Below are 25,934 nucleotides of genomic sequence, written 5' to 3' on the forward strand. Positions count from 1 at the left end.
TTTTTCATTGTCCCTGTTAATGTGCTTCATGCTCTAGATTCAGTTTGACAGCTCTTTATTCCTAACATGTTATTATTACACATATTTAGCTGTTGATTATAATGATCATTCAGATGTCATATATTTGTCCCATTTATCTGTATCAAAGCAGTCAGATAAATATTCATTATCTGCAATAAACTGTCAGTTCTTGTGTTTACTGTGTGACACTTTATAACATCCAGCCTGAAGACTGTGTTTAATACTCTTAGGTGAACTAAACATGGAACCGTTTGCTTTATGAACGAGTTTTATAGGATTTACTACAACTTCATTTCAGTCAGTAATTTCTGTCAATGCTTTGATGACTCATTGTCATATTAATGAATTAATATTAATATATTCTCAGTGCTACCCCAGAATCTGACTTGGGTCACTCCTAGGAGTAAACCTTACCAAAAATAATGTGTGCACAAATTTCAGCTGGCTTCAAGCTGCTGTTGCCTGAGCTCAAGTTACTTCCAGCGTCAAGGAGAGACTAAACAACGTACAGTTAAGCAAAACCCGCGATGTTTTATTTTGAAAGTGGTGTTATCGTCAGAGACTTCCACTTGAATTACTCCTGGGTGTGGACAACGGACTGTACTGACCGCTGGCACTGACGGGCACACATCTGTCTGCAGTGAGCTCTGCACATCTGCCTGGACTGGATGTAAGGTGAGACTGAAAACATAGAAGCGCTAAATGGTTTTCCTAATTAAGTCAGAAAGTGGTATTAGTGACGTTTTTAACGCTTAAAATGAAGCTACTGTGAGACACACTTGGTCCAGTTTATGTAGGCGTGTCTCATTCTTTACCCACTTTGCCTGGAATCCTATTTCTCTGATAACGTAGATCAAACTTCCTTTATTTTCTTCTCTGGCGGAAGGAAGCCATTTCTGCCAGAGTAAATAAAACAAGATGCACTATACGCCCTAAAGAAACATTTTCAAACGGAGTCAGAATTTCAAAATAATTCTTTTTTTCCCCTGGATAAATTAATGATAGAGACGGCAAGTAATTGTATTAGCACTTTTCTTCGTCATTTTTATTATTTAATTCAATTCAGTTTTATTTATATGGCGTCAATAACAATACAAAACGTCTCAAGACGCTTTACAAAACCCAGTCTGAAAGGCCTGAAAACTCTATTTTAACAGGAAGAAACCTTGAGCAGAACCCAGCTCACATGGAGGGACCCATCTTCCTGAGGCTAGCCGGGTACAGACAGATAAGAGAAAGTTGAACATTTAGATTACATATTGTATGTTTTTTTTGTTTGTTTGTTTTCTTTTGTTTTTTGGTTTGCTTTAATCACATTGGCAGAAATGGGACATGGGAAATACGCTGACATTTGCCACTGAAGGACATTATATTTGACACTATCTGAGAAATCGAAACTGAAACTGATTGAGGGCCTAAAGGAGGATTTACAGCAGTGTTCAAGAAAAAAGACAAACTGCCTGGCCAAAAAAAAAGTTTGTTGGACCCCCTTTATTTATCTTTGATTACATTCGCTGTGGCATTGTTTTATTAAGTTTCTGAAATGTCACCAGATTTATTTCCATCCAGTGTTGCATTCATTTTTCACCAAGATCTTGTATTGATGATGGGAGAGTCTGACCACTGCACAAAGCCTTCTCCAGCACATCCCAAAGATTCTCAATGGGGTTAAGGTCTGGACTCTGTGGTGGCCAATCCATGTGTGAACATGATGTCTCATGCTCCCTGAACCACTCTTTCACAATCTGAGCCCCATGAATCCTGACATTGTCATCTTGTTTCAACAATCTCCTTAGATGTTTTCTCTACTTGATGCATGCCAATGATTTGACCCTTCTCAAACAGACTAACAGCTTTCCCACGACCAAGGGACGTGACATGGTTGTTTAAGAAATGAGAAGCTACTCATTACAACTTGTTGCCAGCTGAACTCATGCAGTAATTATCCAACAGGAGGCTCGTACCTATTTGCTTAGTTAAATCCAGGTGGATACTTTTTTCTTGACCAGGCAGTGTATGTGACTCAAGCAAAGACCTTTGACTATTTCAGATGCAGTATAGAAAAATGAATACGTGTTCAGTTTCTACACAGCTATCTTATGTTACTGTTGTAATATTATGTCGTTATATGATAGCCTGAAAAAAATGTAACAACATGTAGTGAATAAAATAATTGATGAGTTTGAATTCAAAAATATGTGAATATATGTGAGTTTTGATGAGTCTTTTTTTGGTTTTGTTTATGAAGTGAACATTATATAAAGCTCTGATGACTGCGTCAGACCTTAGATTTATTTTATTATTTTTTTTAGTTTCAGACACTCAGCAGAACAACTGTCCACTATGAACCCTCAGCTAACAGTGAACCAGCAGAGAACGATCTGCTCTCATCTGGGAAGGGTCAAACTACAGCTGCTGTACAAGGCCAGTGTCCATAGATACACCAGCGCAGCCTTCCACCAGAGATGTGACAACCGCTCTCCCACTGTGTCTGTGGGCTATAACGCCTCAGGCTTTGTGTTTGGAGGCTACACCAGACAACCTTTTAGTCAGTCTGGACAGTACGCCCATGATGATCAGGCCTTTCTTTTCACACTCTGTGGAGAAATACTCGTCAAATATCCAGTCACTCAACCTGCATATGCAGTGAGAATGATAAATAACTCTGGTCCTTATTTTGGAGAAGCACTGGTTCTTGTCCATAGAAACAATGCTGTAGTTTATAGCAATCCAGGGAAATATTACAACTTCAACGCTGCAGAAATGCACGGAAATGACCTCAAACTGACTGAGTGTGAAGTCTACAAGGTGGAGGGTAAGTTCACTGTAAATGACCAGATCTGTCCTCCCATTAACTGTGTACAAATAATATGATCATCACCAGTATTTGATGTTGAGAAAAGCTCTATCCAAAGTTGGGAACTAGTAATTATGATCCCTCAGATATGATATAAAAGTAGCATCAGGTCCCACTGGTTCAGGTAGTGTTTTTTTCACATACTTTAATAATTAATCCACAGCAGGCAATACAACTGTTTGGTATTACAAACTCATTCATTCATTCATCTTTTGTACCGCTTGCACTGTGGAGGGTCGTGGGAGGACCGGAGCCTATCCCTGCTGTCATTGGACAAGAGCTGGGATATACCCTGGACACACCACCAGTCTATCGCAAGGGGACAGAGAGACAGACAACCATTGACAGTCACACCTACGGCCAATTTAGAATCACCAGTGAACCTAACGAGCATGTCTTTGAACCGTGAGAGGAAGCTGGAGTACCTGGACAGAACCAGTATTACAAACTGACTTATAATATTAATAATATTGTATCAAACATCACAAAAACAAGAGTTATGAAGATGGATAATGTGTTTTTTTATAATTAGATTACTTTTGCTTTTCAACAGAAACCACTGAACTTGAGCGTCCATGGAGGTCTATCATTTGGGAGTCTAAGTAGGACTGAGCCACCATGCTGCATGATCCTATTAACATTAATTACTTTTGTGCAATATATATATAAACTGTTTGATCTGCTTGTGTCCCCATGACTGCCTTGACTAGACACACTATACTGGGTATATTAACTTATGATAGTGTTTATTAAAAATATTATGCAATGTAATTGTTTGTCATGTTTTCCTGGGAGCACAACTACTAAAATCATATGTTAGCTGATCATTTTTGTTACAATCAAAACCATCTCCACAAGATAAAAAGTCTTTATCTCCTCATTTCTACAGGAAGAGGACAGAGCTGATGGAGACCATTAAAACCTACAAACCCATGGACAGCTCTGTGTCCCAGGTTCGAGTTTTGCTCGTTGGACCAGTTGGAGCTGGAAAGTCCAGCTTCTTTAACTCTGTCAACTCTGTATTCAGAGGACATGTCACCAGCCAGGCCATGACTGGCAGCTCTGCCACCAGCCTCACCACACAGGTTAGTGCCATCACCATTTCTATTTATGGTTAGTGGCATCATGCTAATGATTTTTAATTGTGGAGATTTTAAAATGAAAATGTGAAAATCTGTCACTCCATCACTTTGTATCCGGCAGTTTCGCACCTACTGTCTGAAAGATGGGCGAGAAGGCAAACCTCTACCAATCATCTTATGTGATACCATGGGACTGGAGGAAAGTGATGGAGCAGGCCTTAATATAGATGACATCGACAGCATCGTTAAAGGTCATCTGCCAGACTGTTATCAGGTATGGCATTTAATCAAGGATGTATTACTCTTTGATTTAACTTTAGTTAATTCCAACTGACTCCTATATTGTGTGTGTCAGTTCAACCCTTCTGCTGCTCTGCATTCGGAGAACCATGGCTATCACAAGTCTCCAAAGCTCAAGGACAAGATCCACTGTGTAGCCTACGTCACTGATGCCTGCAAGATCTCCATCATGTCTGCAAAGCTGGAGGAGAAGCTACAGGCCATCCGCAGAAAGATCAACTTAATGGGTCAGTAGAATTAAGTCCCTTATCCAAGAATAAAGATATTCATTATGCTATACTGTGTGTACGCACTTATCAACCAGTCCCCATAACACTGTGACAACTGACAGGCGGATGATGTTCTTGCTACCATGGCACCTGGGTGGGTGAGCGATATGAGGCAGCAAGTGAACATTTTGTCCCCAGAGTTGATGTGATTAAAGCAGTGGTCAGTACCAAATATAAGTGTTTGAAGGAATTATAAGTAGTGAAATGGCAAATAAGGTCATGGGTCATGGTTCATTAATGCATGTGATGAATGAGAAGGGTCGAAGAGGATAGATGAGAAGAGTTGAAGGGGTCTGATAAGGTTCGAGGTTAATGTTGGAAATGCATTCATGTCCATCAAGGTACAAGATTTAATTTGAGTTGCAAGAAAAATGTGAAATGTTAAGTGAGACCTCAAAACTTTACAGCTCAGTTTATAAAAACTGACCTAATTGTGTAACTGTTCTTTCTGTTCTGGTGTCTCCAGGGATTCCTCAGCTGGTCCTGCTCACTAAAGTGGACGATGCCTGCCCTCTGGTGAAACAGGACCTGAGAAACATTTATACCAGTGCCTATGTTAAAGAGATGGTGAGGATTTTAGGGTTTAACAAAGAAAAAAAAGCTGACCTGATTTTTAGTTACTTCTTTGTGTTTTGTGATCCAGATGCAGCAGGTCAGCGCTCGGCTCGGCGTTCCACTGTCCTGTGTCGTTCCAGTCAAGAACTACAGTGAAGAGTTGGAGTTGGACGTGAACTGTGACATCCTGCTCCTCAGCGCCGTCATTCAGATGCTTCGCTTCACTGATAACTATTTTGATGACCTTAGCCAAAGATTGAGCAATATTTAAACTGAAGTTGTATCATGAAATATTCCTCCCTAGTTCAGCCTCTCTGCAGTAAAAAAACACAAAAAAATTCTTTATGAACCAGCTCATATCTGAGTGTTGGTGTTTTTTTAAAGTAATCGGAGCGACATACTGATTATCTATTTTATTCTAACTTGGATATTCATATGGCTTTTCTTGGGGAGAACTATAATATTCTATCATAACTCTGGGACTTTCCAGAACATATAGCTCTGTATGCGCTGTTGCATTCAAACTGTACACAAGGTCCTTTTTATCTGGATTATTTGAAACTCTACTTGGAGGCTTCCTTGTCTTTTTTCTGCTTTACTCTATTTTGTTGCTGCAGTTCTTCATCTCTTCAGCTCTAAAAAAAACAAGCCATGTAAGTCAGAAAAGATCTTGACTGGTTGATGAGGATCTTGTGAAAGAGGATTGACAGATGTGAATCTCTTCTCTGACCTGCATCACTCAGTAGGTTGACATGGACGATACTTCTTCTGATTAGAAGACTATAGCCTCACTGTTTACATGGATGCTGGATGAAATCATTAGATAATACTGGCGTGTACACATGCCCCAAATCATAAATTAGAATATAACATTTTAGATGTAATAAAACAGAAACCAACAATATAACAGAAAAAGAAGAAGAGTAGTATTGGAGATGGGAGTTCTTCATTGTTCATGTTAATGTGCTTCATGCTCTAGATTCAGTTTGACAGTTCTTTATTCCTAACATGTTATTATTACATATTTAGCTGTTGATTATAATGATCATTCACATGTCATACATTTCTCCCATTTATCTGTATCAAAGCAGTCAGATAAATATTCATTATCTGCAATAAACTGTCAGTTCTTGTGTTTATTGTGTGACACTATAACATCCAGTCCGAAGACTGTGTTTAATACTCTTAGGTGAACTAAACATGGAACCGTTAGCTTTATGAACAAGTTTTATAGGATTTACTACAACTTCATTTCAGCCAGTAATTTCTGTCAATGCTCTGATGACTCATTGTCATATTAATTAATTAATATTTACTCAGTGCTACCCCAAAATCTGACTCAAGTTACTTCCAGCGTCAAGGAGAGACTAAACAACGTACAGTTAAGCAAAACCCGCGATATTTTATTTTGAAAGTGGTGTTATCGTCAGAGACTTCCACTTGAATTACTCCTGGGTGTGGACAGCAGACTGTACTGACCGCTGGCACTGACGGGCACACTTCCGTCTGCAGTGAGCTCTGCACATCTGCCTGGACTGGATGAAAGGTGAGACTGAAAACATGGAAAATGGTTTTCCTAATTAAGTCAGAAAGTGGTATTAGTCACGTTTTTTTGTAAAGATTAAATTTTTATAAATAACACTTAAAATCCGGGTAGGCTACTGTGTGACAAACTTGGTCCAGTTTATTTAGGCGTGGCTCATTCTTTTCCCAGTCTGCCTGGAAATCGAAACTTATTTCTCTGCTGCCATTTCCGCCAGAGTAAATAAAACAAGATGCTCTATACGACCTAAAGAAACTTCCTCAAACTGAGTCAGAAGTTAGAAATAATTTGATTGTTTCCAGGACAATAGTTAATGATGAAGACGGCAAGTAACTGTATTAGCACTTTACTTCGTCGTTTATTATTATTTCGAGCACGTTGTACACTTAGATTACATATTGTATGTTTTTTTTTTTTTTTTAATCACATCGTCAGAAATGCGCTGTAATGGGAAATAGTTTGACATTTGCCACTGAAGGACATTATATTTGACGCTATCTGAGAAATCGAAACTGAAACTAAAGAGGGACTAAAGGAGGATTTACAGCAGTGTTCAAGAACAGATACTGTATATGACTCAAGCAAAGACCTTTGACTCTTTCAGATACAGTAGCCTATAGGAGAGTGATTGTGTGTTCAATATCTACACAGCTATCTCGTGTTACTCTTGTAATATTATATCATTATATGATAGCCTGAAAAAATGTAATAACATATAATAAATAAAATAATTGATCCAGTTTGAATCCAAAAATATGTGAACCTGTTTAATTCAAGTTCAGTTAATGTTATTATATACTTTAAGCTAATGTGTAACATTCAGTAGTTTTGATGAGTCTTTTTTTGTGTTCGTTTATGATGTGAACATCATATGAATCTTTGAGTCAGACCTTAGATGGTTTTAATACATTTGTGTTGCTTTTTTTTTTTCTTTCAGGATCCTTTACACGCTCAACAGAACAACTGTCCACAATGAACCCTCAGCTAAAAGTGAACCAGCAGAGAACTATCTGCTCTCAGCTGGGAAGGGTCAAACTACGGCTGCTGTACAAGGCCAGCGTCCATGGATACACCAGTGCAGCCTTCCACCAGAGATGTGACAACCGCTCTCCCACTGTGTCTGTGGGCTATAACGCCTCGGGCTTTGTGTTCGGAGGCTACACCAGACAACCTTTTAGTCAGTCTGGACAGTACGTCCATGATGACCAGGCCTTTCTTTTCACATTCAGTGGAGAAATGCTCCTCAAATATCCAGTCACTCAAGCTGCATATGCAGTGAAAATGATGAATAACTCTGGTCCTTATTTTGGAGAAGCATTGGCTCTAGCCAATGGAAACAATGCTGTAGTTTATAGCAATCCAGGAAGTTATTACAACTTCAAAGCCGCAGAAATGCACGGAAATGACCTGAACCTGTCTGAGTGTGAAGTCTACCAGGTGGAGGGTAAGTTCACTGTAAATGACCAGATCTGTCCTCCCATTAACTGTGTATAAATAATATGATCATCACCAGTATCTGATGTTGAGAAAAGCTCTATCCAAAGTTGGGAACTAGTAATTATAATCCCTCAGATATGATATGAATACAGCATCAGGTCTCATTGGTTCAGGTAGTGTTTCTTCATCACGTGTTTCACACATACGTTTATAATTAATCCACAGCAGGCAATACAAGTATTTGGTATTACGAACTGACTTATAATATAAAGAAATATTATGTCAAACATCACAAAACAAGGATTATGTAGGTGGATAATGTGTTTTTTACAGTTAAATTAAATTAGATTATTTTTACTTTTCAACAGAATCTACTGAACTTGAGCATCCATGGAGGCCTATCATTTGGGAGTCTAAGTAAGACTGAGCCACCATGCTGCATGATCCTATTAACATTAATTACATTTGTACAATATATATGAACTGTTTGATCTGCTTGTGTCCCCCATGACTGCCTTGACTAGACACACTATACTAGATATATTAGCTTATGATAGTGTTTATTAAAAATATTATGCAGTGAAATTGAAATTGAAACTAATATCATATGTTAGCTGAACATGATCAAAGTTCTGTTACAATCAAAACAACATTCACAAGAAAAAACGACTTTATCTCCTCATTTCTACAGGAAGAGGACAGAGCTGATGGAGAGCATTAAAACCTACAAACCCACTGTAAGCTTTGTGTCCCAGGTTCGAGTTTTGCTCATTGGCCCAGTTGGAGCTGGAAAGTCCAGCTTCTTTAACTCTGTCAACTCTGTATTCAGAGGACATGTCACCAGCCAGGCCATGTCTGGCTGCTCTGCCACCAGCCTCACCACACAGGTTAGTGCCATTATTATTTGTTTATGGTGATTTCAAAATGAAAATCATGAAAATCTGTCACTCCATCACTTTGTATCCGGCAGTTTCGCACCTACTCTCTGAAAGCTGGGCGAGAAGGCAAACCTCTACCAATCATCTTATGTGATACCATGGGACTGGAGGAAAGCAAAGGAGCGGGCCTTGATATAGACGACATCAGCAGCATTGTTAAAGGTCATCTGCCAGACCGTTATCAGGTACAGTATTTAATCAAGAAGGATGTTTGACACTTTGATTTAACTTTAGTTAATTCCAACTGTATCTCCTCTATTGTGTGTGTCAGTTCAACCCTTCTGCTGCTCTGCATTCGGAGAACCATGACTATCACAAGTCTCCAAAGCTCAAGGACAAGATCCACTGTGTAGTCTATGTCACTGATGCCTGCAAGATCTCCATCATGTCTGCAAAGCTGGAGGAGAAGCTTGATGCAATCCGCAGAAAGATCAACTTAATGGGTCAGTAGAATAAAGTCTCTTATGAAAGGGATGATTGGGAAGGCTTGGAGGGGACAGATGAGAACGGTTGAATGAGGTGAATGAGAAGGGTTGAAGGGGATGGATGAGAAGGGTTGAATGAGATTCAATTCAATTCAGTTTTATTTATATAATGTCAATAACAATACAAATCGTCTCAAGACGCTTTACAAAACCCGGTCTGAAACCCCCAGAGCAAGCCTGAAGGCGACGGTAGCAAGGAAAAACTCCCTTTTAACAGGAAGAAACCTTGAGCAGAACCCACCTCATATGGAGGGACCCATCTGCCTGAGGCTAGCCGGGAACAGACAGAAAAGAGAGAGAAGAGAACAGCAGGAGAAACGAGGGACACACAGCAGTTAATATGCGATACAGTAGTAGCACAGAATTGTAGATAGGAAGTTAGAGGACAAGAGCTCTGTGCCAGAGAAAAGACAGTGGAGGATGCGAGAGAGAAGAGAGAAGAAAGAAGAGAGAAGAGGACATGTGTTTGGTGCATCGTCCCCCAGCAGCCTAAGCCTATTGCAACATAACTAAGGGATGGTTCAGTCCAGCCCTAGTTATAAGCTTAATCAAAAAGGAAAGTCTTACCTTAAAAGTAGAGAGGGGGTCTGCCTCCTGAATCCAAACTGGGAGCTGGTTCCACAGGAGAGGAGCCTGATAGCTGAAGGCTCTTCTCTTTTTGAAATTCTAGGAACCACAAGTAGGCCTGCACTTTCAGAACAAAGTGATCTGTTTGGATGATATGGTACAATGAGGTCTTTAAGATATGATGGAGCTAGGCCTTTAAGGGCCTTGTATGTAAGGAGGAGGATTTTAAATTCTATTCTAGATTTTAAAGGGAGCCAATGAAAAGAAGCTAAAACTGGAGTAATATGATCTCTCTTGCTAATTCCTGTCAATGAAAGAAGGCAGTCCTGGTTACTTGCTTTATGTACAATTTAAAGGACATATCCTTGGTAAATATAACACCAAGGTTTTTTACAGTAGTACTGGAGGCCAAGGTAATGCCATCCAAAGAAACCACGTGATTAGATAATGAATCTCTCAGATGTTTAGGACCAAATACAATGACTTCTGTTTTGTCTGAGTTTAAGAGTAGGAAATTACAGGTCATCCAATCCTTTATGTCTTTAAGGCATGCTTGGAGTTTAACCAGCTGGTTAGCTTCATCTGGTTCCATGGATAAATATAGCTGGGTGTCGTCTGCACAGCAATGGAACTTTATGCCATGTTTTCTGATAATCTTGCCTAATGGAAACATGTATAACGTGAAGAGTATTGGTCCTAGCACAGAACCCTGAGGAACTCCATAACTTACTTTTGTATAAGTAGAAGAATCATTGTTGACATGGACAAACTATAATCTGTCAGACAGATAGGATTCAAACCAGTCTAATAGAGTTCCTTTAATCTTGATCTCATGTAACGTAAACATGGGAAATACAACCACATGGGTCTCCTCTTAATTCTAGGCAGTTGAACATCCAGCAACAGAAAAGATTGATTTTGAATTGCACATTAAGTATTGGAAAGTTTTGGATTATTGGAAATGTTCTTTCTGTTCTGGTGTCTCCAGGGATTCCTCAGCTGGTCCTGCTCACTAAAGTGGATGAAGCCTGCCCTCTGGTCAAGGAGGATGTGAGAAACATCTATAAGAGTGGATACATTAAGGAGTTGGTGAGGGTTTTAGGATTTTACACAGAGAATAATCAGACATCATCTACTGTGTTTACCTTAATCCATTTGCTCTGTGTGTTTTGTGATCCAGATGCAGGAGGTCAGCGCTCGGCTCGGTGTTCCACTGTCCTGCGTCGTTCCAGTCAAGAACTACAGCGAAGAGTTGGAGTTAGACGTGAACTGTGACATCCTTCTCCTCAGCGCCGTCATTCAGATGCTTCGCTTCGTTGATAACTACTTTGATGACATCAGTGACCAACTGAGCAATGTTGAAACCAAAGTTGTCTGATGAAATGTCCCTCATAATGTCTTGTGGCTGAATAAACCTAGTTCATCCTCACTGCTGTAAAAAACAAATATTCGTTTATGAATGTGTCCACATTCAGGGTAGGTGTTGGGAGTTTTTCGAGTAGAAAGAATAAGATAATCCAGTAAGATATATGCGTTTAAATCTCAGAATATCTTTTCTAACGTGTGTTTAGTTGTTCTGTCAAAGTTCAGAGTTAAATCTGCCAGAAATATAACAGAAGAAGAAGAAGACGTCTAATCTGACTGAGGCGATGAGACACTGGAAATGTGACTTCTTTAGTTGTCAGTTGTTGTTAGTGTGCATTAAGCTCTAGATTGTGTTTGATAATTCTTTATTCCTAATTGTTGATTATGATGATGACACATCTCAAACCACTCGGCTAAATATTCACACTCTGCAATAAAGAGTCAGCAGCATTCTTTACTTCTTCTGCTTATTGTGTGACACACCATAGTGTTTTAAAATCTCCTGGCTAAAAACACGTTTTATATCCTTTACTGTAATTTTATTTCAGTCACTAATTTCTGTCACTGCTCTCCTGACGTATTTTCTGCAATATTTTCTAATTGACTTCATGGTTTGTTTATTGAATCTGATTTGTAGGAGCAAGCCTTACAGAAACAAAAGTGACATGCACACAAATAACAGCTGACGAAAGGCTTGCACTGCCATTCTTTTCCCAGCTGTAGACTGAGTGGCACATACCTGTACACCTGTCTACGGTATAACTACTTGGATCTCTGCTCATGATGTTTCACACATACTTTAATAATTAATCCACGACAGGCAATACAACTGTTTGGTATTACAAAGTCATTCATTCATTCATCTTCTGTAACCGCTTGTACTGTGGAGGGTCGTGGGAGGACCGGAGCTTATTCCAGCTGTCATTGGACGAGAGCCGGGGGAAAACAGACATCCATTGACAGTCATACCTACGGCCAATTTAGAATCAACCAATGAACCTAACGAGCATGTCTCTGGACCGTGCTAGGAAGCTGGAGTATCCGGAGAGAACCGGTATTACAAACTGACTTATAGTATTAATAATATTGTGTCAAACATCACAAAAACAAGAGTTATGATGCAAGCTCTGGCTCAGTAAGATCAGAAAGCAGACAGACTGTTAAACTGTTAAAAAGATGATGATAAAAAAATATGACGGAGAAGTATGTCAGTGGCAAGAATTCTGGTCCCAGTATGAAACGGCTATTCATGTGAATGACACACTGTGTAAGAGAGAGAAGTTCACCTACCTGAGATCCTATCTGACTGGAACAGCAGCAAGAGTTGTAGCAGGATTAAGCATGACTGATAGGAATTGTGATGCAGCAGTGTAATTACTTCAGAAAGACAAGACATTGTAGTTAGTGCACACATATCCAAACTGTTGAACCTTTCCCTGTTAAAAGATCATCAGATGTTGCAGCACTGTATGATGAATGTGAAAATCAGATCCACAGCCTAGAATCCATGGGGGTTCACAGTGACACATATGGCTGCCTGCTATGCCCAGTACTATTACAGCTGATACCAGAGGACATAGCACTAGCCTACACACACAAGTCAGACCCAAATGGTGAATGGAAAGTGCCTGAGCTCATTTATTTCCTCCAGAATGAGGTCCAAAGTAGAGAAAGAGTGCTTCAGCTGACCAGACCAGGTAACACACAAAGGGACATTCTGCCAAATAATAGACCTGTCTGTAAGCCTACAACCTCTTATGAAAGAAAACCTAAAGTTGGAGTATACCCTCAGCTACTGCACTGCATACAGCGAGCATAGCACCACAGACCTGCACATATTTTGATAGTCCCAACCACAAATAGGAACATTGCCCTGACAGTTCTGTGCCAGCTCGCAAAGAAAAATTAAGGAAGCTGGGAAGATGCTTCGTGTGCCTGGGTCCAAATTCTGTAGAGTTAAAAGTGTTTGCTCTTTATGTGGACGCAGACATCACCAGTCAGTGTGTGACCAAAATAACCCCCAGACAAGTGTGAACAATGGTAGTACGGAGGCTGTTGTATCTTCTGTGTCCAGCACAGCAAAACCAAAGGCTAATACACAGAATACAGTGCTGCTACAGACAGTGAAAGCATGGACAGAGGGCCCAGCAGGGAGAAAAATCGTACGCTGTCTGTTGGATGGAGGCAGCCAAAGAAGCTTCATTACTTTGGAAGATTAACTCTGGGAGATTAACTCTGTCAACTCTGTATTCAGAGGACATGTCACCAACCAGGCCATGTCTGGCAGCTCTGCCACCAGCCTCACCACACAGGTTAGTGCCATTGTGCCCATCATTTCTAATTATGGCAATTTCAACATGAAAATCATGAAAATCGCTTTGTATCCGGCAGTTTCGCACCCACTCTGGGCACCTAAGATGGGCAGGAAGGCAAACCTCTACCAATCATCTTATGTGACACTATGGGACTGGAGGAAAGCAATGGAGCGGGCCTTGATATAGACGACATCAGCAGCATTGTTAAAGGTCATCTGCCAGATCGTTATCAGGTACGGTATTTAATCAAGAAGGATGTTTGACACTTTGATTTAACTTTAGTTAATTCCAACTGACCCCTCCTTTCTCCTTTATTATGTGTCAGTTCAACCATTCTGCTGCTCTGCGTTCGGAGGCCCATGACTATCACAAGTCTCCAGAGCTCAAGGACAAGATCCACTGTGTAGCCTACGTCATTGATGCCTGCAAGATCTCCATCATGTCTGCAAAGCTGGAGGAGAAGCTCGATGCAATCCGCAGAAAGATCAACTCAATGGGTCAGTAGAATTAAGTCCCTTATGAAAGGGATGAATAGGAAGGCTCGGAGGGGATGGATGAGAACGGTCGAAGGGGAATAATGAAATGAATGAGAACGGTCCAAGGGGATGGATGAGAAGGGTTGAATAGCATGGATGAGAAGGGACAAAGAGGGTGGATAAGGTAGGGATGCAGAGGGTGGGGTTGAGAATTGAGCCAGAAAGGTAGAGGGTTGTGACACACCTTTATAGGTAAACATGGGAAATAAAACCACACGGGTCTCTTAATACTAGGCAGTTGAACATCCAACAACATTGAATTTGAATTGCAGTTAAAGTATTTATTAGGGGTCCATGCAATGAAGTTGCATGAACCCTACTGATTTTGTTGCATTTTTTATTCTTCTTCTTCCGTTTTTTCTGCTTACCTAAAAGTGTCTGACCAGGACAAACTGCAAGGGCAAAAGGGCATCAAACCTGGTAAATTGGTAGAAGTACTAGATTGTCACTTTGCCAAGGTGTCAATACACATGCCTACAGCTAGATGGTGCTGTAATAAGCCAATTTATGTTTTGGCTCATATCTCGAGAACAGTGTGCCCTAGAAATAAAATTCTTATACAATATAATACAATATAAGTGTTTCATATCAGCCGATATCGATAATTATTGATTCGTTTTTTTAACCTGTTCTACCCAGACTTCTCAACTGTGCTGAGCGGGAGCATGTCCTTCGCTAAATGATATGCCACTGCGTCCATTCTTTATATCGCTTTGATTATCGTATGGCACTGCTGCCGTGTATTTGATCAGAGGTTGCACTAGACTTTAATTTTGACTGACAGGGTCATAAAAATCCCGTCATAACCCATTTTTACCCGTCACTTTATTTATTTATTTATATTTTAAATGATAACAATGACATATTTAATAGCATTCAATTTTCATTCATTTTTAATTAATATTCAGTAGCGGTGGAAAAAAAAGATTCGGCTTAACTGGCCATCAAAGACTCAAGAGTCATGAACCATTCAAACATCTTACGTCTCACTCGGCAGAGAAACAAAACGTACTGCCCGACTTGACCACTAGCAAACTAAGGCACTCAGACACTCACTCACTTACGCACAATACGCAGAGAAACGAAACTTAACCGACTCATAACCGTTGCACGTCTATACCCCTGCGGATATAAGGTGAGACTGAAAACATGGAAGCGCTAAATGGTTTTCCTAATTAAGTCAGAAAGTGGTATTAGTGACGTTTTTAACGCTTAAAATGAAGGTACTGTGAGACAAACTTGGTTCAGTTTATGTAAACGTGGCTCATTCTTTACCCAGTTTGCCTGGAACGCGAAACTTATTTCTCTGCTAACATCAAACTGCTTTTATTTTCTTCTCTGGCGGAAGGAAGCGATTTCCAGCAGAGTAAACGGAGTCAGAATTTGTCTGGACTGAGGATATTATATTTGACACTATCTAAGAAATCGAAACTGAAACTGATGAGGGACTAAAGGAGGATTTACAGAAGTGTTCAAGAAAAGATACACTGCCTGGTAGGGCTGGGCGATATATCAATATAAAAAAATGTATCGATATATTTTTTAATGTGATATGGAATTAGACCATATCGCCTATACTCGATATAGTTAAAATTTGCGCTGTGATTCTTGCTCCAGTCAAGCTGCTGACCCGGAGCTCTCTGCACTGCTCCCCGCCCCTCCCAACATCTGCGGAGTGTGCAGTTAGTAAAAGAAAAAGCAGTGGCTCAGTAATTTGGAGATGGTTTGGAGATGATTAAGTATCAGATGAGCACAGGGCAGTTGCTAGGAATTCTGGGCCCCCTGAAAGAATATCGGCATGGGCCCCTCTACCCCATTCATTGCCACTTTTTTTTTTTGTTTTTTACAACTGTGTATTATGATGTTTTTCTTTGTTTTTCTGTTGATGCCTGGTGTATAATCACTCAACAATGAGTTAGAGTGTTATTATGTAAATTATTCCCATTTCTCTGATTTGCAACACGTTATTACACCTCTGATTGCATACATCTTCAATTAACCACTCAATAGATGGCAGTGGGTATTTTATTGTATTTATTAACAATCAAGCACTGATATGCAAAAAAAACTCTCAACTCAGGAACTCAAAGTGTCCTGGCTCAAGATAGTCCACAAGGTGGAGCCCAAGGTAGATATGTAGCATTTAACTTAAATGTGCATGGTAACACCAACAGCACATGAAATACTTCGTTATAAAATAAATATCAAAAAAAACAAACCTAGCCCTGGCCTCCCTCTCTAGCCTTTTCTGGTGTCCAGATTTGTGTTTTTTGTGAGCCATCATCTTGATCTCCTGCTGGAGTTCACTCGCGCTCACTTCGCTCGCGCTCAGTTGGAACCTGTTGTGCGGACCAAACCATTTTTTAAGAAGGGGCCAAGGAGGTTATTGAAATGATTAAAATTAAAATATTGCGTGACTTTGTGTCTTTATTTTAGTTCGGATTCATTACTATGAATACATATTAGTTAAGCCTATGCATAATAATTTAGTCGTAGAGGCTACTGGGGGCTGTGTGTGGTCCCTGATGGGCTGTGGGCCCTTAGAATTGTTATCACCATTCCCCCCATATGACGGCGCTGGATGAGCAACAAAATTACGTTATATGCAGAAGCTGTGCTAGGCTTTTTTGTTGTCTGTTATTTTGACTGACAGGGTCATAAAAATCCCGTCATAATCTATTTTTACCTGTCACTTTGATTTTTAAAAATGATAATAATGCAATTCAGTAGCATTTAAATTTCATTAACTTTAATTATTTTTTCACTATTGACAGTACTGACTTTAAATGGTAGGGGAAAAAAAAGTTTGGCTGCCGACATGTCTTGTCCATACTTGGACCGGGACTGCTAGCGCTAACAGCTCTTAGACGGTGCCCACAGTGCCGTAGTTGCTTCGGTGGTTTGCAAACTCTATTATTTTGCACAATTTCCACAAAAACTCATCAGTCCCAGCAACGGTCCTTTCATCCAATTCCTCCATTTTGGCAGCCGTTAGCCACATAGACATATAGAGTTATATAGAGATATATCTCTATATCTATATAGGGCTCTGACGTGTGCATCGGTAAAATCGGTGTACCAGGAAATCGTGCACTGATAAAAGTTCTGCGATGTTTGGAATGCAAACTGCGATTAGAGACAAGAGCCAACTAATAAGGTCACTCACCACCAAGTGGTCAGGCGTGTGAATTGCAATCTGTCAAAATGACAGATGGCCTTCAGATTTTTCCGTCACAGTTTTAAAAAACGGTCAATGATGGAAAATATTCGGTTAACGCGACCCCTGGTTATATGTAGGTTGTGCCATAAACAAGTTACAGCCAGGGGTGGAAGCACTACAAATCTTTTTCACCACCTAAAACAGTGGCACAAACTGCAGTATGAAGTGTGTGAAACTGCGCGCTGCAGAAGCCCCAGTCGCAAGGCGTCCACAACCCGAAAAAGCTCCATATCGGGATATATATCGTATATCGATATTGAGCCTAAATATATTGGGATAATTTTGGGCCCTACTGCCTGGCAAAAAAAAAAAAAAAAAGTTTGTTGGACCTTTATTTAGCTTTGATTACATTTACTGTGGCTTTGTTTTGTTAAGCTTCTGCAATGTCACACTCTTTATTTCCATCCATTTTTCACCAACATCTTGTATTGATGATGGGAGAGTCTGACCACTACACAAAGCCTAACCCTGGGATGTGCTGGAGAAGAGGGGTTAGGGTCTGGACTCTGTGGTGGCCAATCCATGAGTGAAAATGATGTCTCATGCTCCCTGAACCACTCTTTCACAATTTGAGCCCCATAAATCCTGGCATTGTCATCTTGGGATATGCGCTTGAACATCAAGGAAGAAAAGATCCATTGATAGAATAACCTAGTCATTCGGTATATTCAGGTAGTTGCTGTTTTTATTCGATTTGATTTCACTAAATGTTTTAAGTAATCGTGACTTAAACGATGACCACAGGATGTGTCTTTAGACATGGTTGTTGAAGAAATGATAAGCTACTCATTGCATCAGTTGGGGTTACAACATATAGTAAATAAAATAATTGATCCAGTTTGAATCCAAAAATATGTGAACCTGTTTAGTTCAAGTTCAGTTTGACTTCATGTTATCATATATTTTAAGCTAATGTGTAACATTCAGTAGTTTTGATGAGTCTTTTTTTGTGTTTGTTTATGAAGTGAACATCATATAAAGCTGAGATGATTGTGTCAGACCTTAGATTTATTTTTTTTTTTACTTTCAGACGCTCAACAGAGCAACTGTCCACTATGAACCATCGGCTAACAGTGAACCAGCAGAGAACGATCTGTTCTCAGCTGGGAAGGGTCAAACTACAGCTGCTGTACAAGGCCAGCATCCATGGATACACCAGCGCAGCCTTCCACCAGCGATGTGACAACCGCTCTCCCACTGTGTCTGTGGGCTATAACGCCTCAGGCTTTGTGTTTGGAGGCTACACCAGACAGCCTTTTAGTCAGTCTGGACAGTACATCCATGATGATCAGGCCTTTCTTTTCACCTTCAGTGGAGAAATGCTCCTCAAATATCCAGTCACGGAACCTGTATATGCAGTGAGAATGATGAAAACCTGTGGACCTTATTTTGGGGAAGCATTGGTGCTAGCCAATGGAAACAAAGCTGTAGTTCATAGCAATCCAGGAAATTATTACAACTTCAGCGCTGCAGAAATGCACGGAAATGACCTCAACCTGACTGAGTGTGAAGTCTACCAGGTGGAGGGTAAGTTCACTGTAAATGACCAGATCTGTCCTCCCATTAACTGTGTGTAATAATATGATCATCACCAGTATTTGTTGTTGAGAAAAGCGCTATCCAAAGTTGGGAACTAGTAATTATGATCCCTCAGATATGATGTGAAAACAGCATAAGGTCCAATAGCTTCAGGTAGTGTTTCTTCATCGTTTCACATATACTTTAATAATTAATCCACAGCAGGCAATACAACTGTTTGGTATTACAAAGTGACTTATAATATAAATAAATAATAAAAAACAATAAAAAAAAAAAACAGGTTATGTAGGTGGATAATGTAATTTTTAATAATTAAATTTAATTAGAATATTTTTACTTTTCAACAGAAACCACTGCACTTGAGCGTCCATGGAGGCCTATCATTTTTGAGTCTAAGTAAGACTGAGCCACCACGCTGCATGATCCTATTAACATTAATTACTTTTGTACAATACATATAGACTGTTTGATTTGCTTGTGTCCCCCATGACTACCTTGACTAGACACACTATACTGGGTATATTACCTTATGATAGTGTTTATTAAAAATATTATGCAATAAAGTTTTCTTGCAAGCACAACTACTAAAATCATATGTTAGCTGATCATTTTTGTTACAATCAAAACCATCTCCACAAGATAAAAAGTCTTTATCTCCTCATTTCTACAGGAAGAGGACAGAGCTGATGGAGACCATTAAAACCTACAAACCCACTGTAAGCTCTGTGTCCCAGGTTCGAGTTTTGCTCGTTGGACCAGTTGGAGCTGGAAAGTCCAGCTTCTTTAACTCTGTCAGCTCTGTATTCAGAGGACATGTCACCAACCAGGCCATGTCTGGCAGCTCTGCCACCAGCCTCACCACACAGGTTAGTGCCATCATCATGCTAATGATTTCTAATTATGGCAATTTCAACATGAAAATCATGAAAATCAGTCACTCCATCACTTTGTATCCGGTAGTTTCGCACCTACTCTCTAAAAGATGGGCGGGACGGCAAACCTCTACCAATCATCTTATGTGATACTATGGGACTGGAGGAAAGCTATGGATCGGGCCTTGATATAGACGACATCAGCAGCATCATTAAAGGTCATGTGCCAGACCGTTATCAGGTACAGTTTTTAATCAAGAAGGATGTTTGACACTTTGATTTAACTTTAGTTAATTCCAACTGACCCCTCCTTTCTCCTTTATTATGTGTCAGTTCAACCCTTTTGCTGCTCTGCATTCGGAGGCTCATGACTATCTCAAGTCTCCAAAGCTCAAGGACAAGATCCACTGTGTAGTCTACGTCACTGATGCCTGCAAGATCTCCATCATGCCTGCAAAGCTGGAGGAGAAGCTACAGGCCATTCGCAGAAAGGTCAACTCAATGGGTCAGTAGAATTAAGTCCCTTATGAAAGGGATGAATAGGAAGGCTCTGAGGGGATGGATGAGAACGATCAAAGGGGATGGATGAGAAGGGTTGAATAGCATGGATGAGAAGGGACAAAGGGGATGAATGAGCTATGGATGCAGAGAGAGGGGGTTGAGAACTGAGCCGTAAAGGTAGAGGGTTGTGACACACCTTTATAGGTAAACGTGGGAAATAAAACCACATGGGTCTCTTCTTAATACTAGGCAGTTGAACATCCAACAACATTGAATTTGAATTGCAGTTAAAGTATTTATTAGGGGTCCATGCAAACGAAGTTGCAGGAACCCTGTTGATTCTGTTGCGGTTTTTATTCTCCTTCTTCCGTTTTTTCTGCTTACCTAAAAGTGTCTGCCCAGGACAAACTGCAAGGGCGAAAGGCATCAAACCTGGTAAATTGGTAGAAGTACTAGATTGTCACTTTGACAAGGTGTCAATACACATGCCTAAAGCTAGATGGTGCTGTAATAAGCCAATTTATGTTTTGGCTCATATCTCGAGAACAGTGTGCCCTAGAAACAAAATTCTTTGTCCCTCTGATTCCATAGCTCTGGTTCTAACGGACTAGGCCACAAAGTATATACCCAAACTTAACCAAACTTCATATCACTGATAATAACATGATTCTGTACAAGTACCCCAACATTTGTGACCCTTACCTTAGTCTCTAGGGGGCGCTACAAAGGCAACATTTCAATATCTCAAAAACTGCAATAGCTAACTTCATGAAATGTGGCATACACAGTCTGTAACATACTGTGTAGAAGCCCATTAAGTTGTGTGACATTACGTCCACAGGGGGCGCTGCACGTGACACGCAAATATTTCATATGACTTTAAGGCCTATAACTTTTGAAGTATTCACCAAATCCTTATGAAACTTAGCAGCCTTCATTATAATATGCTTGTGTACAATCGTGCCAGGGTTCCACCACAGTAAATTGCTTAAAAATTGACAACAATAATCTGTGGATGACTCTTTACAAGCCCGCCAAGTTTCCTGCAATGCGGTCTACAGGGGGCGCTACTGGTGACTTATGCCTCTGCGTCCCGCTCGGGGGTGACTTGGCAACGGCATGGACCCCTTTATGATCACTTGTGATCATCTAGTTAAGTATTGGAATGTTTTGGATTATTGGAAATGTTCTTTCTGTTCTGGTGTCTCCAGGGATTCCTCAGCTGGTCCTGCTCACTAAAGTGGACGAAGCCTGCCCTCTGGTCAAGGAGGATGTGAGAAACATGTATAAGAGTGGATACATTAAGGAGTTGGTGAGGATTTCAGGATTTTACACAGAGAATAATCAGACATCATCTACTGTGTTTACCTTAATCCGTTTGCTCTGTGTGTTTTGTGATCCAGATGCAGGAGGTCAGCGCTCGGCTCGGGGTTCCACTGTCCTGTGTCATTCCAATCAAGAACTACAGCGAAGAGTTTGAGTTGGACGTGAACTGTGACATCCTGATCCTCAGTGCCGTCTTTCAGATGCTTCGCTCCATTGATACCTACTTTGATGACATCAGTGACCAACTGAGCAATGATGAAACCAAAGTTGTCTGATGAAATGTCCCTCATAATGTCTTGTGGCTGAATAAACCTAGTTCAGCCTCACTGCTGTAAAAAAACAAATATTTGTTCATGAACGTGTCCACATCTCAGGGTAGGTGTTGGGAGTTTTTCCAGTAGAAAGAATAAGATGATATCCAGTAAGATATATGCATTTAAATCTCCCAAAGCATCTAACAGAATATATCTGTTCTAACGTGTGTTTAGTTGTTCTGTCAAAGTTCAGAGTTAAATCTACCAGAAATATACACAGGTTTCCTGTTTACAATCATTACTGGGTGCGCGCGCATCCAGGAGGCAGAAAGCCAGACTGACTTATTGGTCCCCTACGACAACAATCTTAAGTATTGAAGTATTGAAGCTTTTTTTGTTTTGTTTGTATATAAATGCACAACTGCAGACTCAATAAAACGTGATTTTAGTTGGATCTGTTTGTCCATCTTTAATTTTGCAATGTTACTGTATATGTATGGCTATAATTATCATGTTAGGCGGGTAATGTAAAACGTAGCCAATTTTAACAGCGGCATCAATCGGACAGCCCGATTTTACTTTTAAATTAAAGTTAAGAACCCTTCGTTTTTCTTTAGTCACAGAGCTTACCTGGCTTGCTCACATATCTTGAACATTTAGCTGAATTTACCTTTTTGTAGATTTCGAGCTCTTTGTCATTTGACGTGCAGGCTACTTGCTAAGATATGTTGGCTAACAACCTGTATACAACCTGTAGTTAAGTTGAAAGGGGATATCTGTAAGTAATGATCCAACCGGCATGCTATAACAACATTAGCACTCGCAAACGTGATATCAGTTAGCTAGCACTAGCTGCTAGCCTGCTACGAACAGATTTACTGAACGCAATGTCTTTTGTTTACAACTTTGTTAAACTTTAACATGAATGAACATGAACATGGACGAGCATGCAGTGCTAACTTAAACTCATAGATAGAGAATTAAGATAGCTCTAAAACAAAACACTTACCAGTTATGAAATGTGCACTGCACACACTCTCGCCTCCTTTCGGACCATCTGGACCCCAATCTGCCCTTTTTATGGCCTGAAGCCATAACCTCCTCCGTTTTTTTGCAAAAGTATGATTCTCCCTAGGAATATTAAACATCTGGCACTCATCACTGGCTCTTTTAGCGCAGCCAACCACACAACAACTCCTTGGCATTTTGACTGTACTACTACTACTACTAAACAAAACACGCAACAACATTCTCTGAAAAGACGTCTTTCTGCCCCGTTTGCGCGCGCAAACACTTGTGACGTTGCCAAGAAATCCATGTATAACAGAAGAAGAAGAAGTCTAATCTGACTGAATCGATGAGATACTGGAAATGTGACTTCTTTAGTTGTCAGTTGTTGTTAGTGTGCATTAAGCTCCAGATTGTGTTTGATAATTCTTTGTTCCTAATTGTTGATCATGATGATGACACATATTTGTCCCATTTATCTTATAAATCTCAAACCACTTGGCTAAATATTCACACTCTGCAGAGAGTCAGCAACATTCTTTATTTCTTCTGCTTACTGTGTGACACACCATAGTGTTTTAAAATCTCCAGGCTAAAAACATGTTTTATATCCTTTACTGTAACTTTATTTCAGTCAGTAATTTCTGTCACTGCTCTCCTGACGTATTGTCTGCAATATTTTCTAACTGACTTCACGGTTGGTTTATTGAATCTGACTCGTAGGAGCAAGCCTTACAGAAACAAAAGTGAAAATGATGTGAACACAAAAGGCTTGTACTGTCATTCTTTTCCCAGCAGTAGACTGAGTGGCACATATCTGTACACCTGTCTACAGTATTAGCACTCGGATCTCTGCTCACCTGCCATCAACTGTCTATAAGGTAAGAATGAAAACATGTAAAGGCTGCATGTTTAACTGATCCACTAGTATTCAGACATAATTTTTTATAAGTTATTATTTTTTTGTGTATGTGTGTGTGTGTGTGATTAAAGTGTAGTATTGTGATGTTGTTTCATTATCTCTTGCTCAGTTCACTGATTTAATCCACCAGAGGTATGTAATGTAATAATAGTCACAGAATTATTCTAAAATGTGTTGGATTCATAGTAATGTAGGAGAAATGTTTGGTGTAGTTTAATCATAGGTGGGGCTCAGCTTGACGTGAAATCTAAAGTTATTGCTCTGCTGACATGTAAAATGAAGCTGTATGCAAATGCAAGACCATTTGTATCGTATGCTTTGATAAGAGCTTTGCACACTCGTCTCACTCTCTTAACCAGCTTCATGAGGTCATCACATGGAGCTTTTCAACAGTCTTGATGAACAGTTGTTGACTGATTTTCCTTCAGTCTGCTCTCCAACTCAAATCACAGAGTCAGAGGGGTGTACACGCTACCATTTTTCTCGCCTACTGTGATGTTGTCCAGACGTTCAAACTGAAAACGAAGAATTGAAATGATTATAAGTATTTTGGTGAAAGTCAAAAACATATGTGAAAAGGTAACAGGATTCATTTAATGACAAAGTATGCAGTCATAATAAACACAAGTGAAATGCAGCTTCAAGTGAACAAAGTCCAGTCCTTTGACAAAATGTAGCCTGTCAGACACTTGGGCAATACAAGCATGTGGTAAAATTCCAACAATGATTTACAGTAACACAAAAGCAAAAGGAATCAACCTCAGATGACTTGTGACCAAAATAAACCAACACGATTGCAGCGAATCAGATCAGGGAGATCAGTAAAATTCACTCACCTGTTTATTAAGTATAAGTATTAAGCATATTAGAGTAGGAGAGTATAGGAGAGATTATATCCAAAAAAAAAAAAAAATGTTTTTGAAACGAGCAGCTGGACTCACATGTTTGTTGTTTTGATCAAAGCCGTTTCCTCTAATCACAAGTATGTGTTTGTTAACAGACCCTAGTCACGCAAGTTACTGATGGGCAACACTCACAGATATTCCTAATAAAACTGGTATCTAGCACCAAGATGTTAGCAGCAGATCCTTTAAGTCCTGTAAATTGCGTTGGGGCGTCCATAGATCAGACTTGTTTACACATCCCACAGATGCTCGATTGGATTGAGATCTGGGGAATTTGGAGCGCAAGTCAACACCTCAAACTCGTTGTTATCCTCAAACCATCTATGAACCATTGTTGCTTTGTATCAGGGTATATTATCCTGCTGAAAGAGGCCGCAGCCATCAGGGAATACCGTTTCCATGATAGGGTGGACGTTGTCTGCATGAGTGATTAGGAAGGTGGTATGAGTCAAAGTAACGTCCACCTGGACGGTAGGACCCAAGGTTTCTCAACAGAACATTGCCCAAAGCATCACATTGCTTCTGCTGGCTTGCCTTCCACCCATAGTGCATCCTGGTGCCATGTGTTCCCCGGGGAAGTGAAGCAGATGCACTCGGCCACCCATGTGATTCATTCATTCATTTTCTGTAACTGCTTGTTCCTGTTAAGGGTCGCGGGGTCTGCTGGAGCCTATCCCAGCTGTCATCGGGCGAGAGGCGGGGTCCACCCTGGACAGGTCTCCAGTCTATCACAGGGCTAACACAGAGAGACAGACAACCATTCACACTCACACCTACGGACAATTTAGAATCACCAATGAACCTAACCAGCATGTCTTTGGACGGTGGGAGGAAGCTGGAGTACCTGGAGAGAACCCACGCAGACACAGGGAGAACATGCAAACTCCACACAGAAAGGCCACCTTCTTCCATTGCTCCATGGTCCATCTTTGGCACTTTTGGCAGTGGACAGGGGTCAACGTCCGTGGATATGCAGCCCCATACGTCTGTTGATGCGGACCACATGGGCCAGCCTTCGCTCCCCACGTGCATCAATGAGAATTGGCTGCCCTTGACCCTGTCGCTAGTTCACCTCTGTTCCATCACTGGACCAGTTTTGATAGATACTGCACTGCAG

The 25,934-nt window shown here is 40.3% G+C and overlaps 3 protein-coding genes across 5 annotated transcripts; all 3 read left to right on the plus strand.

Annotated features, from left to right (window-relative positions):
* Positions 1-381: 381 nt before the first annotated feature.
* LOC311490634 (interferon-induced protein 44-like) lies at positions 382-5,396 on the plus strand. The gene is made up of 9 exons (XM_084548235.1): positions 382-696; positions 2,334-2,836; positions 3,113-3,316; positions 3,432-3,480; positions 3,768-3,963; positions 4,082-4,234; positions 4,316-4,487; positions 4,996-5,096; positions 5,173-5,396. The coding sequence occupies exons 2-9, from the start codon at positions 2,365-2,367 to the stop codon at positions 5,353-5,355; spliced, it is 1,530 nt and encodes a 509-aa protein (XP_084404361.1). The 5' UTR covers positions 382-696; positions 2,334-2,364; the 3' UTR covers positions 5,356-5,396.
* Positions 5,389-12,219, plus strand: LOC311490636 (interferon-induced protein 44-like). Its single transcript, XM_084548239.1, has 8 exons — positions 5,389-6,630; positions 7,565-8,071; positions 8,433-8,481; positions 8,756-8,951; positions 9,035-9,187; positions 9,274-9,445; positions 11,043-11,143; positions 11,235-12,219. The coding sequence occupies exons 1-8, from the start codon at positions 6,624-6,626 to the stop codon at positions 11,430-11,432; spliced, it is 1,383 nt and encodes a 460-aa protein (XP_084404365.1). The 5' UTR covers positions 5,389-6,623; the 3' UTR covers positions 11,433-12,219.
* A 3,132-nt stretch (positions 12,220-15,351) lies between these two features.
* Positions 15,352-23,755, plus strand: LOC311490635 (interferon-induced protein 44-like). 3 transcript variants are annotated; one of them, XM_084548237.1, is made up of 8 exons: positions 15,352-15,405; positions 18,521-19,017; positions 19,377-19,425; positions 19,700-19,895; positions 19,990-20,142; positions 20,235-20,406; positions 21,614-21,714; positions 21,806-23,755. In XM_084548237.1, exons 2-8 carry the CDS (start codon positions 18,546-18,548, stop codon positions 22,001-22,003), a joined length of 1,341 nt encoding a protein of 446 aa, XP_084404363.1. In that variant the 5' UTR covers positions 15,352-15,405; positions 18,521-18,545; the 3' UTR covers positions 22,004-23,755. The 3 variants fall into 3 exon arrangements, with proteins under 3 accessions (XP_084404363.1, XP_084404364.1, XP_084404362.1); XM_084548238.1 differs by lacking the exon at positions 15,352-15,405 and adding an exon at positions 17,098-18,162; XM_084548236.1 differs by lacking the exon at positions 15,352-15,405 and having other exon boundaries at positions 18,351-19,017.
* The last annotated feature ends 2,179 nt before the right edge of the window (positions 23,756-25,934 follow it).

This window comes from Chelon labrosus (genome assembly GCF_963514085.1).
Source record: "Chelon labrosus genome assembly, chromosome: 7".
Taxonomy (NCBI): domain Eukaryota; kingdom Metazoa; phylum Chordata; class Actinopteri; order Mugiliformes; family Mugilidae; genus Chelon; species Chelon labrosus.

Bases quoted from the DNA above. Each gene is read 5' to 3' on its own strand.
- LOC311490634 (XM_084548235.1), top strand. From the start codon at position 2,365: ATGAACCCTCAGCTAACAGTGAACCAGCAGAGAACGATCTGCTCTCAT. The intron at 4,235-4,315 runs GTATGGCATTTA...TGTGTGTGTCAG, and splicing joins ATCTGCCAGACTGTTATCAG to TTCAACCCTTCTGCTGCTCT. The intron at 5,097-5,172 runs GTGAGGATTTTA...TTTGTGATCCAG, and splicing joins GTGCCTATGTTAAAGAGATG to ATGCAGCAGGTCAGCGCTCG.
- LOC311490636 (XM_084548239.1), top strand. The intron at 9,188-9,273 runs GTACAGTATTTA...TGTGTGTGTCAG, and splicing joins ATCTGCCAGACCGTTATCAG to TTCAACCCTTCTGCTGCTCT. The intron at 11,144-11,234 runs GTGAGGGTTTTA...TTTGTGATCCAG, and splicing joins GTGGATACATTAAGGAGTTG to ATGCAGGAGGTCAGCGCTCG.
- LOC311490635 (XM_084548236.1), top strand. From the start codon at position 18,477: ATGATTGTGTCAGACCTTAGATTTATTTTTTTTTTTACTTTCAGACGC. The intron at 19,426-19,699 runs GTAAGACTGAGC...TCATTTCTACAG, and splicing joins CCTATCATTTTTGAGTCTAA to GAAGAGGACAGAGCTGATGG. The intron at 19,896-19,989 runs GTTAGTGCCATC...TGTATCCGGTAG, and splicing joins CCACCAGCCTCACCACACAG to TTTCGCACCTACTCTCTAAA.